General features: G+C 46.8%; 1 protein-coding gene across 6 annotated transcripts in view; it reads right to left on the bottom strand.

Moving 5' to 3' along the window:
- Fnip2 (folliculin interacting protein 2) overlaps positions 1-13,604 on the bottom strand; it is a 103,626-nt gene that overhangs the window by 51,777 nt on the left and 38,245 nt on the right. For all 6 annotated transcript variants that reach the window (XM_021230669.2, XM_040752621.1, XM_040752622.1 and 3 more), the window contains exons 2-3: positions 3,910-4,036; positions 1,186-1,344 (exon numbers count right to left, since the gene is read on the bottom strand). In XM_021230669.2, the coding sequence (XP_021086328.1) occupies positions 1,186-1,344; positions 3,910-4,036 (286 nt within the window). The remainder of the gene's footprint in view (positions 1-1,185; positions 1,345-3,909; positions 4,037-13,604) is intronic.

Raw genomic sequence — 13,604 nt, 5'->3', positions numbered from 1 at the left:
GCACAGCCTGGCTGAAGCCCAGCAGCCGGGCTCTGCAAGTGTGCTCTCAGTGCAAAGCAAGCATAAAGGAACCTTCCCCAATATGTGTTCTTGAATCTTTCCAGTATCTGAAACACCAATACACACATCAAAGCACAAACACACACACAGAGACACACTCACTCTCTCTCTCTCTCTCTCTCTCTCTCTCTCTCTCTCTCTCTCTCTCTCTCTCTCTCTCTCTCTCTCTCAGCTTCTACAAAAGAGGAAAGATAAACTTGTCAGTCCCGTTAATGCAGGGTGGATCCGTCTCTGGTTAGAGCTCATATCAACTGCTTTCCATTTCAGACACAGATCAACTGCTTTCTCATATTCTCTCCTAATGGATTGCACTCACCCTCTCTGTTTTATAATTTGCCTTTTCTTGGTACAAAGAGCATGTGCCACCTGGGATTCTCAACTACCTTTTAGCACTGTAAATATGGGCAAATGCACCACACAACTCTTAAAACTCAAGGCTTATTCACCTGTGACTTCTGGTAATCACCATGACCTTGTTTCACCAGGAACAGTAGAGGTAATATTCTGTACAGGTTTTAAAAAATGAGAACATGGAGGGCTGGAGAGATGGCTCAGTGATTAGAAGCATTAGTTGCTCTTCAGGAGGACCTGGGTTCAATTCCCAGCACCCACATGGCAGCTCACAACTTTCTGTCACTCCAGTTCAAGAGGATCTGAAACCCTCATACAGACATGCATGCAAGGAAACCACCAATGCACATAAAATAATAAATAAATTACTAAAATTTTAAAAAATCCACATAGAAAGCTGGTTATTGTGGTACATGCCTATAATCCCAGCTCTAGGGAGACTGAGACAGGAAGACTGGAGATCAGCATGGGTTACGTAATGAGTGACCCATGCCTGCTTGGGCTACTACACAGGGAGAGTGTCTCAGAAATCAAAACAAGCCTGATGTGGCGCATATCTGAAATCCCAGAACTTGGGAGGTGAAGACAGGAGGATCAGACATTCAAGGTCATCCTCGGCTATATATCCAGTTAGAGGCCAGCCTGGACTACTTGAGAGCCTGTCTCAAACAAACAAAACAAGAGACAACAAGCAACAAATTAAAACAAGAGCACCTCCCTCCAGATGCCCATGCCCACACTGGTCATGGCTGTTCTGGAGACAACATGGCTTACTTGGTACTTTGGAAGCTGCTCCTTAGAGTGCTGTGCGGATCCCCGAGAGCTATGGGAAGAGAAACTGCTGCTGCTGCTGCTGCTGCTGCTGCTGCTGCTGACACTCCCGCTTTCTTGACAGCACCTGGCTGACATTTTAACAGGGACATCCTCTGCTTTCTGGGATAAGAAGGGCAGGCAAGGTAGAGAAGGTCATCAAGTGTATCAGGCTTATCAACACTCTGCATCAAGTGGAAATTTGTCAAAAACATTCAGATGCCTGAACTGCGTTAAAAACCAAAAGCTCTGTTTAATTTTCCTTTATAAGACAAAAATATCATTCCTGGGAGTCTGGAATGGAGGGATGTTTGCATAGATAAAGGCATGACAGATAGATTAACTGAGACAGAGAGACAGATGACAGACATGGCTTGCTCTCTTTAAATAGCCTGTAAAGTATTTACATTTAAATTTGTACTATATAGTCATAAACAAACTACTCCCTGTTCTAGTTTTTAAGGGATTTTGGTATTATGTAGTCTTAACGTATGGAACTGATAAGGAGAAAAACGACCACTAACATTAAAATCTTCCCAACTAAATGTTACTGAGAAAAAGAGACCAATAACCTGGGCAGGCGGGCTCGAAAAAGAGACCAATAACCTGGGCAGGCGGGCTCGCGGTTTTCATCCTTCTAGCACTCCTTAAGTGCAGGATAGGAAACCACCAGGACGAAAGTGTGAAAGCCCAAACCCTGAAACAGGAGCCACACGGAGAGCGCGTGATGGGAATGTGGTCTGTAAAGGTCAGAGGTAACAGAGGATGATCTCCTTTATATTCCCTGAAGTATTCACTGCTAATTTTTATGACAGTGACATAAAGGTGTAAAGAGTCCCTCGGGCGGCCACCGGAACTGAACACTCCCTACAGAGCAGCCTTCACGGGGAATGACTTCTGCCGAGTCCCCTTTGCCTCACTTCTTATCATGCAGCATTTGCTTGGGAACCCTGAACGCCACGGCAGTGTCCGGTGTGACAGTCACGCTGTGCATTATCTAATGACACGCCTCCAGTCATGCGCTGATTCAAACCCACGGTGTTTGGGCTTATCCAGGGGTGAGGCTGAGGAGGGGTTGGACTGGAATGTAAAGGAAGCCCACAGCGTGCTGGTCCACAGCAGGCACGCCAGCAATGATGGGATCTCAGGTTTACGGGGTTGGCCCTGAGCACCCCGCATCCATTCTCTCAAGACACTCTTCGGGTGAGTGGGTTACCAACTGGTCTTGCCTGCAGGCTTTAAAGCCACAAACATGTTTCTGAGCCCAAGCTGATTTTTTTTTAACTTCTAAGAAAGCGATGTCAGAGATTATCAGAGATTATACCTGCTCAGGTATAACAACAACTCCAGCTCCCCCCAACCCCAATCATTTTCCCTCTAACTTTGCTACCATCAGCAGCTGGGTTATCTGTGAGAAGCACTTGGGTAGAGCCCTCTCCTGCCCAGCAAGCAAAGGATCTAGCGCTGCCTCACCTAAGCTCCTGGTCCCGATCTGGCATTAAAGCTTACGTGAATCATCTGAGAGATTTCTCAGCTTTCTCCTCCACCCACCTAACAAGCCCAGCCACTGGTGTAATGATTAGCTGTCAGGCAGAATTCCTCCATAAGTGCTGCCTTATCCACCCGGCTCAACTGCCTTCAACCAAACATTTCCTTCCTGCGAACGATTCTTATCAAAAGCTGGAAAGCCAGAGCCAGCGAGATGGCTCAGTAGGTAAAAGTACTTATCCCACAAGTGTTGTGACTACGTTTGATCCCCAGAAGCCATGGAAAGGTGGGAGAAGACGCCAGCGCCACGGAGCTGTCCTCTGCCTCCCACACACAGCTAGTAACCCCCACAAAACCCATTTCTAAGAAATAAAGCTGGAAAATGCTCGCGGGCCCCGTGAGACAAAGGCCGTGCTATCTATAACCGTTGGTTTACTTAACTCTGGTCTGTAGACTACAGAATCTGGCCAGTATGGGAAGCAAGTAATTAAACAAGAACAGAGTAAATACCATTGGATTTATTTCATCTGTAAGCATCGGAACAAAGACTGAACTGAATGGTCTAGCCATGAGAAAGATTAGAGGTATCCTGGCTGAGATCCAAAGAGACCAGGGAGGGTAAGGTTCTTCTCAAATTGTTATCTTTCCTGGTCTGGATCAAACAGGTCAAGCTTTTTCCTGTCTTCACTGGCCATCCCAAGTCCCTCTCCCACCATCCTCCTTCCTGCGACAGGGAAAGGTTCCTTGGTCAGAAGACGTAAGATTACAATGTACTTTCATATATTAAGGCCCTACAATGGGAGGCCTTTAGCTTAGCCCAGGATAGCCCCAAAGCACCTATCTGGGGCCGGGTTACAGGCCTGAGGCACACTTGGCACCTTCCTCTCTGAGAAATCAGGACAGAATGATCTTCTCTTCTGGTAAATACTCCAGCACTTCATGAATCTCAGCAATGTATGTTCTTACTATGCTCGCTGCTTACAAAATCCTACCAGATCACAATCACCGGGAAATGCATCTCTCTTGATGACAACGGCCCACGGCTGGCCTACGATCCTTGCTTGTGAAGTCTCGCCCATGCTCACAGGCACACGCCTGCCTGTGGGGGTGCAGGCCTGGCTTGTTCTGAATCCTGGCCGGCAGTGTGCGCCACCGCTCAGACTGATCAAAGAGGGTCGAAAGCCTATCAGCATTTCATACCTGAGCTGCCGCCTCTTCCGCCTTCTGAACGGCTCTGGAATCGAACATGACTTGTCTGCCTCTCCTCTCACAGTCCTGGTACACGATCAGGCGGATGTCACTCAGGTCAAACTCCGAGCATGACCAACTGTGGATTCAAAAGAGGGAGAAGCCACATTATCTTCAACGCTTGGTGCCACCACAGGCAGACGCAGTTTCCAGCCAGTGTGCCTGTGGGCCAGTCAGAAAGTGGCTGCGCGAATACTACCAAGTCTCACGCTGAAGCTGGTAAGACTGGTGCAGCGGTAAATCACTGGAGAGAAAGAACGGCCTTCCAGAGCCGGTTTGGGCACGAATGCAGGGACACAGAACCTGCTGTTGGATGCCTGGGTTCTGGGGAAAGCACACGGGAGTTAAGGGAGTGCTTGTGCTTCTGCGGCGTCAGGAAGGGAAAGCCAGCCACGTCCCCTTAGGTGAACCTGACAGCAGCTACATAGTCTAAGGTTATGTGTTTCCTAGTACGTCTGGCTTCTCACAGAGGCTCTGAAAACAAAGCAGTGAGGGGAACACAGTTTGCTCCTACGCAAAAGACACTAAGAAGAAAACGCAAGGTTGTGCAGCAGTAACAAATTCTATCAGAAAGCGGGAGGTACAGAAAGGAACAGTTTACAGTGCGTGCCTTCGGCACATGGTTAGCAATCCATTCAACACTTAGTCTGTACTGTATTCGAGGCTCTGCAGTAGGTACCAGGGAATCAATAATTAATCAAATGACTGAGTCTCTGTCCTCATGAAGTTCAAGGCTCAGTGGGGGGTGTTATTAACCCAATAGTTACACATAAATATGTAACTACACACTGTCTGAAGTTCAAAAGAGAAAACTAAAGGATACAAGAGTCTCAGAGCCCGGCATACGTCTCAGGCTCACATCTATTGGCTCAGCACGGGTGAGGGGCAGAGCTGCTGGGGACAGAGACCAGCCTGGTGACAATGCAAGACCTGTCTCAAAAGGGCGAGATTTCAGGAGTGACAGAGGACGACATTCAGATGCAGGCCTGAAGAAACAACAGTTAACATGAATACCGCACAACAACAGAGTGTAGCACAGGAAAGGGGGCGAGGAAAACCAGAGAGCTGCCCGCCCCACTCCTCACCCCCACCGGGGAAACTGAGGCAGGCCCAGGCAGCCGAGGAAGGCGGATGGTGGATAAGAGCTCAGATAGCTGACTGCCCTGAGAAAATCCGGAGGTGGAGAGGGCGGCACAGGGAGCCGGGAAGCTTACATCGCCTGCTGCAGGCCGCAGTGAGCAGCAGCGGAGGCAGGGAAGAGACAGATTAAAGCAGAGTGTAGATGTGCCCGAGGCAGAAGGAGTGCCAACTGCTCAGGCAGACTCTGCTATGGGACATGGGGAGGACAGGGTGGGTGACAACCCGACAGGGGAATAAAGGAGGGACAAGTGGACAATGTTAAAGTAGCAGGCTGTGAACGCATGGCCAGGCACAGCTGGATTCAAACCCGAAGCTTCTGCCCCTCCATTTTGAGTACTCGATGTGTAATCGCTGACTTCACAAACCTGCTGCGTGGGTTACAGAAAATACGTAAGGGCTTCATACAAGCCTGGCACACATACGTGCTCCGACGTGCTAAGCATCGTCTCCTGGGGGTGAGGAGGCTACCGTCTTGTGAGGGGCTACCGACTTGTGAGGGGCTGTGTGCCTTGTGGTCCTTCCCTGTTTCAGGCAATGGCAGTCAATGCCAAGCATGTTCTCTGGGGGTGAGGAGGCTACAGTCTTGTGAGGGGCCTTGTGGTCCTTCCCTGTTTTGGGCAATGGCAGTCAATGCCCAGCATGTTCTCTGGGGGAAGCCATTTGTTCTCTTAAAACCCAACTGCAGAAAAATAGAAAGCTCTGGCCGTCCCTTCTTTCACCAACATGTTTCCTAAATTGTGCCCGTCTGACGTGGAGCACTGCGGTAAATTTACTTTGGAAACCATTTTCCTCTGCCCTCAGTCCAGAGGTGGCCCACGTTCAAGGTCTGGCCAATGGGTCTTGCCACATGGCCCCAGGCTGCCAAGTGGCAGCCGTCCCAACACTTACAGCCCAGCCTGTACGTCATGGCTACTCACCCCTGGTGGCGAGCGCCTGCTTGGTGCAGTTACTGTGAGAAAAGAAAGCAGAAGAGCAAAGACGAGAGACGGAGTCCTGCTGTCACTCAGCTGTCCTTGTGTGTGCACTACTCCTGGAGATTTCTGTCAAAACCAGAGGTCTGGTGACGACGACCCAAACTGCCAAATTTTTAATATATTAAGGTTATTAAAACTCTCTCTGGCTAAGTGTGGTAACGCATGCCTTTGGTCCCAAAACAGAGGCAGGTACATCTCTGTGAGTTCCAGGCTATCCTACATAGTGAGCTCCATGACACCCAGAACTATATAACAGAGAGACCTGTCTAACAAAACAAACAAACAAAATCCAAACACAAAACCACCCCCTGAAATGTGCTAGAGAACACGGGGCTGGGCTGTAACTCAGCAGGAAGGTGCTTGCTTAGCATTTGCAAAAGCCCTGGGCTCCATCCCGGAACCATAAAACAAATAGTCCTTGGGGTGAAGGTATTACAAGTGCGGAAAAACAAAGGCAACGAAGCCTGAGTCACCACAAGGTATGGTAGCATGTATCTTTAATCCCAGCACTCAGGAGGCAGAGGCAGGCAGATGTTTGTGAATTCAAGGTCAGCCTGGTCTACATAGCACACTCCAGACTAGCCAGGGTTACAAAAAGTGAGACCCCGTCTTGAGAGAGAGAGAGAGAGAGAGAGAGAGAGAGAGAGAGAGAGAGAGAGAGAGAGAGAGAGAGAGAGAGAGAGAGAGAATAGTATCTTGTACAATTCCCATTGCTCATTATATTAAACTCTGCCAAGGTGGCCAAGTTTACAGAGCCATTCTTGAGGACTATCAGTTAGACTTAAGATAATATCTCTAGAAATCAGATTCAATACATCATAACATTTTATTAGATTCATATTCTTTTTCAATTAGATAGGAACTAGCTGGTCAGTGGGTGGCGCAGGCCTTTAATCCCAGCACTCAGGAGGCAGAGGCAGGTGGATCTCTGTGAGTTCGAGGCCAGCCTGGTCTATAGAGAGAGTTCCAGGACAGCCAGGGCAACACAGAGAAACCCTGTCTTGAAAAAACAAAAACAAAAAGGCAGGGGCTTGCTGTGGTGATATTTAACTATAACCCCAGCACTTTAAAGGCACTGCAAATTTGAGGTCAGTCTAGGCTCTACAGTGATTTCCAGGTCTGTTTGGACTGCAGAGTGAGACTCTGTCTTTAAAAAAAAAAAGAAGAAGAAGAAGAAGAAGACAGGAGTGTGTGTTTATATCTATAAATACTATTTGATATCCAATTAGCATTTTGGCGTTTGCCATCTGGAATATTCCTAGAGGAAACTATCATCAAGTATGGCAATGGGATGCTTCGGATTGAGACAGGCCTGAGGCCAGACCTCCAGCTCTGCCTGTTTTGTCGCCTCAGGAAGAGAGAATCTACAAAAAGAGACAATCCGCTCCCTTAAGTTTGCTGTGCCCTGTGCTCGTGTGTCATAACATGTACATAAACATGTGAGCACTGTGTCCTCTGCTCGTGTGTCATAACATGTACATAAACATGTGAGCACTGTGTCCTCTGCTCGTGTGTCATAACATGTACATAAACATGTGAGCACTGTGTCCTCTACTCATGTGTCATAAATGTACATAAACATGTGAGCACTGTGTCCTCTGCTCGTGTGTCATAACATGTACATAAACATGTGAGCACTGTGTCCTCTGCTCGTGTGTCATAACATGTACATAAACATGTGAGCACTGTGTCCTCTACTCATGTGTCATAAATGTACATAAACGTGAGCACTGTGCCCTCTGCCCTCTACTCCTGTGTCATAACATGTACATAAACATGTGAGCACTGTGCCCTCTGCCCTCTACTCCTGTGTCATAACATGTACATAAACATGTGAGCACTGTACACAAGTTCAGAAGGTTTCCTGGTGCTGCTTGTCTAGTTAGAACACCTTATTTCTCCACACCAAGAGTACAAAGCAAGTAACCAAAGCATGAGTTAGTCCCTGAAAGGCAGCACTGGGGACAGTGCACAGGATATGCAGTCCGGAGCACGCATCTCTTTGAAGTGTGTGTGTTATAACCCTGCACTGGAGAGGCCGAAGCAGGAAGACTCAAGGTCGCCTGCACCGCAGAACGAGACCCTGTCTCAAAAGTAAGTAAAAAACAAAAACTACACCAAAGAGTAAGAGCTACATCATACATTGTAACAAATCTACGCCTAGAGCCGTGCCCCCTCCCCCCAATCAAGTTAGACTGCGGTCCTAACTCCTGCAAGCATGAGTCAGACCTTGTTTAGAAATATGGTCTTTGATGATGTACAAGTTAGGGTGCGACCATGCTGAATTAGAATGGGTATCAGTCTCATGACTGAGGTCCTCCTAAGAATGAGATTTGCACACAGGGAATGATCCATGGGAACCTCCTTCAGACGGCAAAAATGACAAAAGGACAAATGGTGCCCCAACAAACTCTTGGTGCCGGAGTCAAGCACCAGTCAGTCAGTATGGCCGGGTTTCATGTGCGTGGACTTCAAACACTCTGCCAAGGAGTGTTCATTTCGCTTTCTAAGTGGCGATGTGCTAACTCCACGTCTGCAAGAGGGATGACACACTCTTAGGGAGAGGTCTGACATAGGCAGAGAAGGGCATTCTCAGGGCAGAGGCAGCACCGTCTAGGGTCTGTGGTTTCTAGGAGGAACACCTTCAAGGAACAGAATGGCCAGTATGCACTTTGTGGCACATAATCTGCTACCCTCTCCCACTGCCGAGACCAGTTCAATACCTGGTGTTTATGCCTCCCTTAAACTGTTACAATAATGAGATGAGCGGTAGTGTATGCCCAGGTCATATTGCTTCTCCTATTGGTCTCACACAAGGAAGCAATAATATACAGTCACAGTAAGCACGTGGATAATTTAAAGGCAGTCTTGTGATCCAACAATGTCAATATTTAAAGAGTCAGATATGATAGGGACATTTAAATGATCCAAGAAAATGTTAAATAAAGAAAAATGAGCACAGATGGTATCACAGATATCATACCTATAACCCCAACCCTCAGAAGGCTAACACGGGAGAATCACCAGTTCCAGACAGCCTAGGCAACCCTGTATCGAAAACACCAGTAATAACGACAACAGAAACTCACCGATACTCATCAACTTAGCAGGCCATTCCTGCCTGCTCATGGTGTACCAAGAAGTGTCCCAGGCACTGGGTCAAGGTTGAACAGATTATGACCTCTGTTGCTATAAAACCTACTGTAGCATAAGGACACGGCCCAACTGCGCTTAAATACTATTCTTTGTTTACAACCCTCACACCCTCCCTCCTCTCTCTTAAAAATCACTTTCTAAATGAAAACAGAAACCTCTCAAAAAGGTTGTTGGAGGGCATGATGGCACACACCAGCAATCCAAAGACTAGGGCGGTGGAGAGATGAAAGTCATGAGTTCAGGGCCACTGTGAGCTATATAGTGAAACTCTCTCCCTCCCTCCCTTCCTCTCTCTCCTCCCCCCTCTTCCTCTCAGAATAAGACAAAGCAAAACCAGAATGGATTCAAGAAGAACTATAATTTGAAGGATTAAAAACAACAACAACAAAAACTGGGTATGAAGGAAAAACTATGTTGAGGCAACATCCATGGTTCATTTTTTGTTTGTTTTCCTTTTTAAATTTAAATGAGGAACAAGTTTTACATGTCAATCCCAGTTCCCTCTCCCTGGCCTCCTCCCCTGCCCCCCACTGGCCCCCTATACCATCCCCTTTCCCCTCCCCAGGGAGGGGGATCTTCAAAGTCTGTCATATCCTTTGGAGCAGGGCCCAGGCCTTCCCAGTGTGTCTAGGCTGAGAGACATCACTCTATATGGAATGGGTTCCCAAAGTCCATTCATATACTAGGGATAAATACTGATCCACTACCAGAGGCCCCATAGATTGCACAGGCCTCCTAACTGACACCAACATTCAGGGAGTCTGGGTCAGTCCTATGCTGGTTTCCCAGTCTGGGGTCCATGAGCTCCTCCTTGTTCAGGTCAGCTGTTTGTGGGTTTCCCCAGCCTGGTCTTCACCCCTTTGCTCATCCCTTCTCTGGATTCCAGGAGTTTGGCTCAGTGTTTAGTTGTGGGTATCTGTCTCTGCTTCCATCAGCTACTGGCTGAAGGCTCTAGGATGGTAAATAAGGTAGTCATCAATCTCATTATAGGGGAAGGGCATTTAAGGCAGCCTCTCCACTATTGCTGCAATTCTTAGTTGGGGTCAATCTTGTAGATCTCTGGAAATCTCACTAATGCCACATCTCTCCTCAAACCTATAATGACTCCCTCTATTAAGGTATCTCTCATCCTGCTCTCCTCTGTTCTTCCCCTGACTCAATCTTCCTGCTCCCTCATGTCCTCCTCTCCCCTCCCCCCATGCTCCCAATGTGCTCAGGAGATCTTGTCCCTTTCCCCTTCTTCAGGGGACCATGCATGTCTCTCTTAGGGTCCTCCTTGTTTCCTAGCTTCTCTGGAGGTGTGGATTGTAGGCTGTTAGTCCTTTGCTCTACGTCTAAAATCCATATATGAGAGAGTGCACACCATGGTTCATGTTATCAACACAAAACATTCACTATTTCCCACCCAACAGCAAGTTAGTTCCAAGAAAATAATTACATACATAGATGGTAGTAACAGATTGGAATTCATGTACTTTTGCTAGATTAATACACCCAATAAAAGAATTCACAGGTAAAGTCATCTTCAAGTTAGTTGACTTTTCTTTCTTATTTTTTTTTACTTATATAATAGCATTAAGGTACAAGAATGCCTTGGTTCACAGGAAGTGCATAAAATTCCTCCACTGACTTGCTGGTTTGTAGTCAAGACTAGCAGAGAACCACACGACCACCGACGCTCACACAGTGCTAACCCGAGAAACTCATTTGCAAAGTACTCTGTTGAAGGGATCTGGTTACAATTTTTCCTCATTTAAGGATATGAGCTGTGGAGAAGTTTTCTATGATGCTCATTAACATGAGGAAATGGAAAGTGTAAGCATGCCACAGCAGCCTGGCACAGGGATAAATACAACTGCAATCTCAAAGTGCGCACCACCATCCTTCCCCGCACAGGCTGGAGCGTCTGCTGAAATCAAATAGCTGTGACTCTGACCTCAAAATACCTCTGACCTTGAACAGCAAGGTAAGCTACCCGCCGACAGGCCTGGAGACACACGTCTAAATTCAGACATGGAATTCACATCATGGTCTGCAGGACACGTTGCAGAGGCCCTGATGCTGGTGTTCACGGTAGTAAACAGAGTGCTACTTTTCTAAAGTGACTTGTTTTTGGTATTTTTATTTATGTGCATGTATACATATGTATGGGTGCCTTTTGGAGGCCAGAAGAAGGTGTCAGATCCCCCATAGCTAGAGCTCCAAGTGGTCATGAATGGTGATAGGTGCTGGGATTCAAACTCCGGCCGTCTGCAAAACCGGAATGCTCATAGCACCTGGCCATCTTTCCCGCCTCAACAGTTCTAGCCAGAACGCTGTCTTTTCCAGTAAGAACTGGGAATTAACTTGAGCACTGAGCATTCCCAAAACCTGATGGCAACTTACAAGTCTGTCAGAAAGAGAGACCAAGCCCTCGTGAAGCTCGGCTCAGACAGTCAGTTCACACACACGGTTCCATAACAGAATTCCCAGAGCCAGATGTTTCAGAATTCATTTTTTTAGATTTTGGAAAGATGCATATACTACATATTACATAATACCTCCCCCAGAGTGAGAGACAATCAAACTCCTAAATCAGATTGCAGCCCAAGTGATGAATATACCCTAAATACACATACGATACAGCTTCATTATCAGTGCGATCATTTGTAGACTTTTCAGTCATTTTAAGGTTTGGAAAGGCAGAATGAAGGACTGCAGAACCACTTGATGACTGCTGTACCCGAAAGTAGGATCAAAAGGATACATAAACTTCCGGGTCTCTACATTTCTCCCGAGCATAACTGATTCCTATCAAAGATGACAACCAACGATTCATGTTAAGGAGGTTGTAACTCTGAGCCGCACTCCTGAAACAGGGCTATAAATGGACGCAAAGGTCACAAGCCAAAAGCGCCGAAGTCCCTATACAATCTGTTCACACAGTAACAACAAAACATTATAGCGTGTGTCAGCGCAGCCTAAGGCTTTAGCAACAGAAAAAGAACTGTCCATTAAAAAAGACACCTTTTTTGAGCTCAGGGTCATATCAGGTTACCTTGGAAAGAGGTCACATATGTGTGCAGCATTCTCAGAACCATTAGCCACATTCAAGGGCCACCATGCACAGAAAAAAGTGGAACACAGGCCCGGATCCAGGAATCCTGGGGCCGAGGAGTCAGTCCTCATCAGAGCATCTTAGTCTGACATTTCTACCCCTATAAAACATCAGGGTGACTTAAAGTCATCCCGTCTAAGGCTCCCTTTGCTGAAAGACCCAGCTGAATGTGACCGGGATAAATGGGATAGATAGATAGATGGCTGTCTGGCTGTACAAGGAACACAATCTTACTGAACTAGCCTTCATTACCTCACGGTGTCCCTTACCCTTCCAGATGTATTCGATGCCTTGAAAACATGCTTGTCAAACAAAACAAAACAAAAAGATCGATGCATTTATTTTCTTTTTATGTGCATGTGTGCCTGAATGCATGCAAGTATGTGTACCACATGTATGTAGATGCCCAAGAGGCTGGAAGGGGGTAGGCATCAGATCCCCTAGAACTAGAGCTACAGATGATTGAGAGTCACCCGGTGCGGGTGCTGGGAACCAAATCTGGGTCCTCTGCAAGAGCTGCAAGTACTCTTAACCACTGGGCCATCTTTCCAATTCCCAAACAAACATACTTCTCAGTGGGCTAATATTTCCAGTCAGTAAAAGAGTGTGTGTGGGGGGGTGCGTGTGCATGTGCGTACGTGCGCACATGCACCTGAACCTAGAGAAACCTCTGGAAGGTTAGGATTGGGACATATTGCAGGGAAAGACTGGCATTTTGAGAAGTGTATAACACATATCAAAATAACTGCCTTATCATTTTTAGGATATCAAACAAATTTACAAAACACGCTTAAGTTGACTTCCACATACACACAAATACAAATAAATGTAAAAAAAATACACAAGTACAGAAATACTGAAAAAATGTGTATCTGCAAAGAACAAAAAGAATTTAAACTTTCAATAAGTGCTTTGGGAAAGCTGGATATGTGCGTGCGCGCGCGCGCGCACACACACACACACACACATACATACACACACACACATACATACACACACACACACCTTACTCTTCACAGAGACAGCTCAAAATGAATCACAACTCTAAATGTACCATGCCTAGTTCGATGGCTCCTGCCTGTAATCCCAGCATAGAGGAAGCCAAAGTGCAAGGGTCACCAAGTGTGGGGCAGCAGGACTATATACAGCAAGATCGGGACCAGATGAGGCTGTAGACTGAGACTATTGTTCAAAAACAAAACAAAACACAAACAAAGCATGCCAACAAGAGAGAATAGAGATGGCTTTAGGGCATGGACAATAGTTTTTACACACATCAC

This window comes from Mesocricetus auratus, unplaced genomic scaffold (assembly GCF_017639785.1).
Source record: "Mesocricetus auratus isolate SY011 unplaced genomic scaffold, BCM_Maur_2.0 Super-Scaffold_100009, whole genome shotgun sequence".
NCBI lineage: Eukaryota > Metazoa > Chordata > Mammalia > Rodentia > Cricetidae > Mesocricetus > Mesocricetus auratus.
This window is presented reverse-complemented; position numbering and strand designations above follow the sequence as displayed.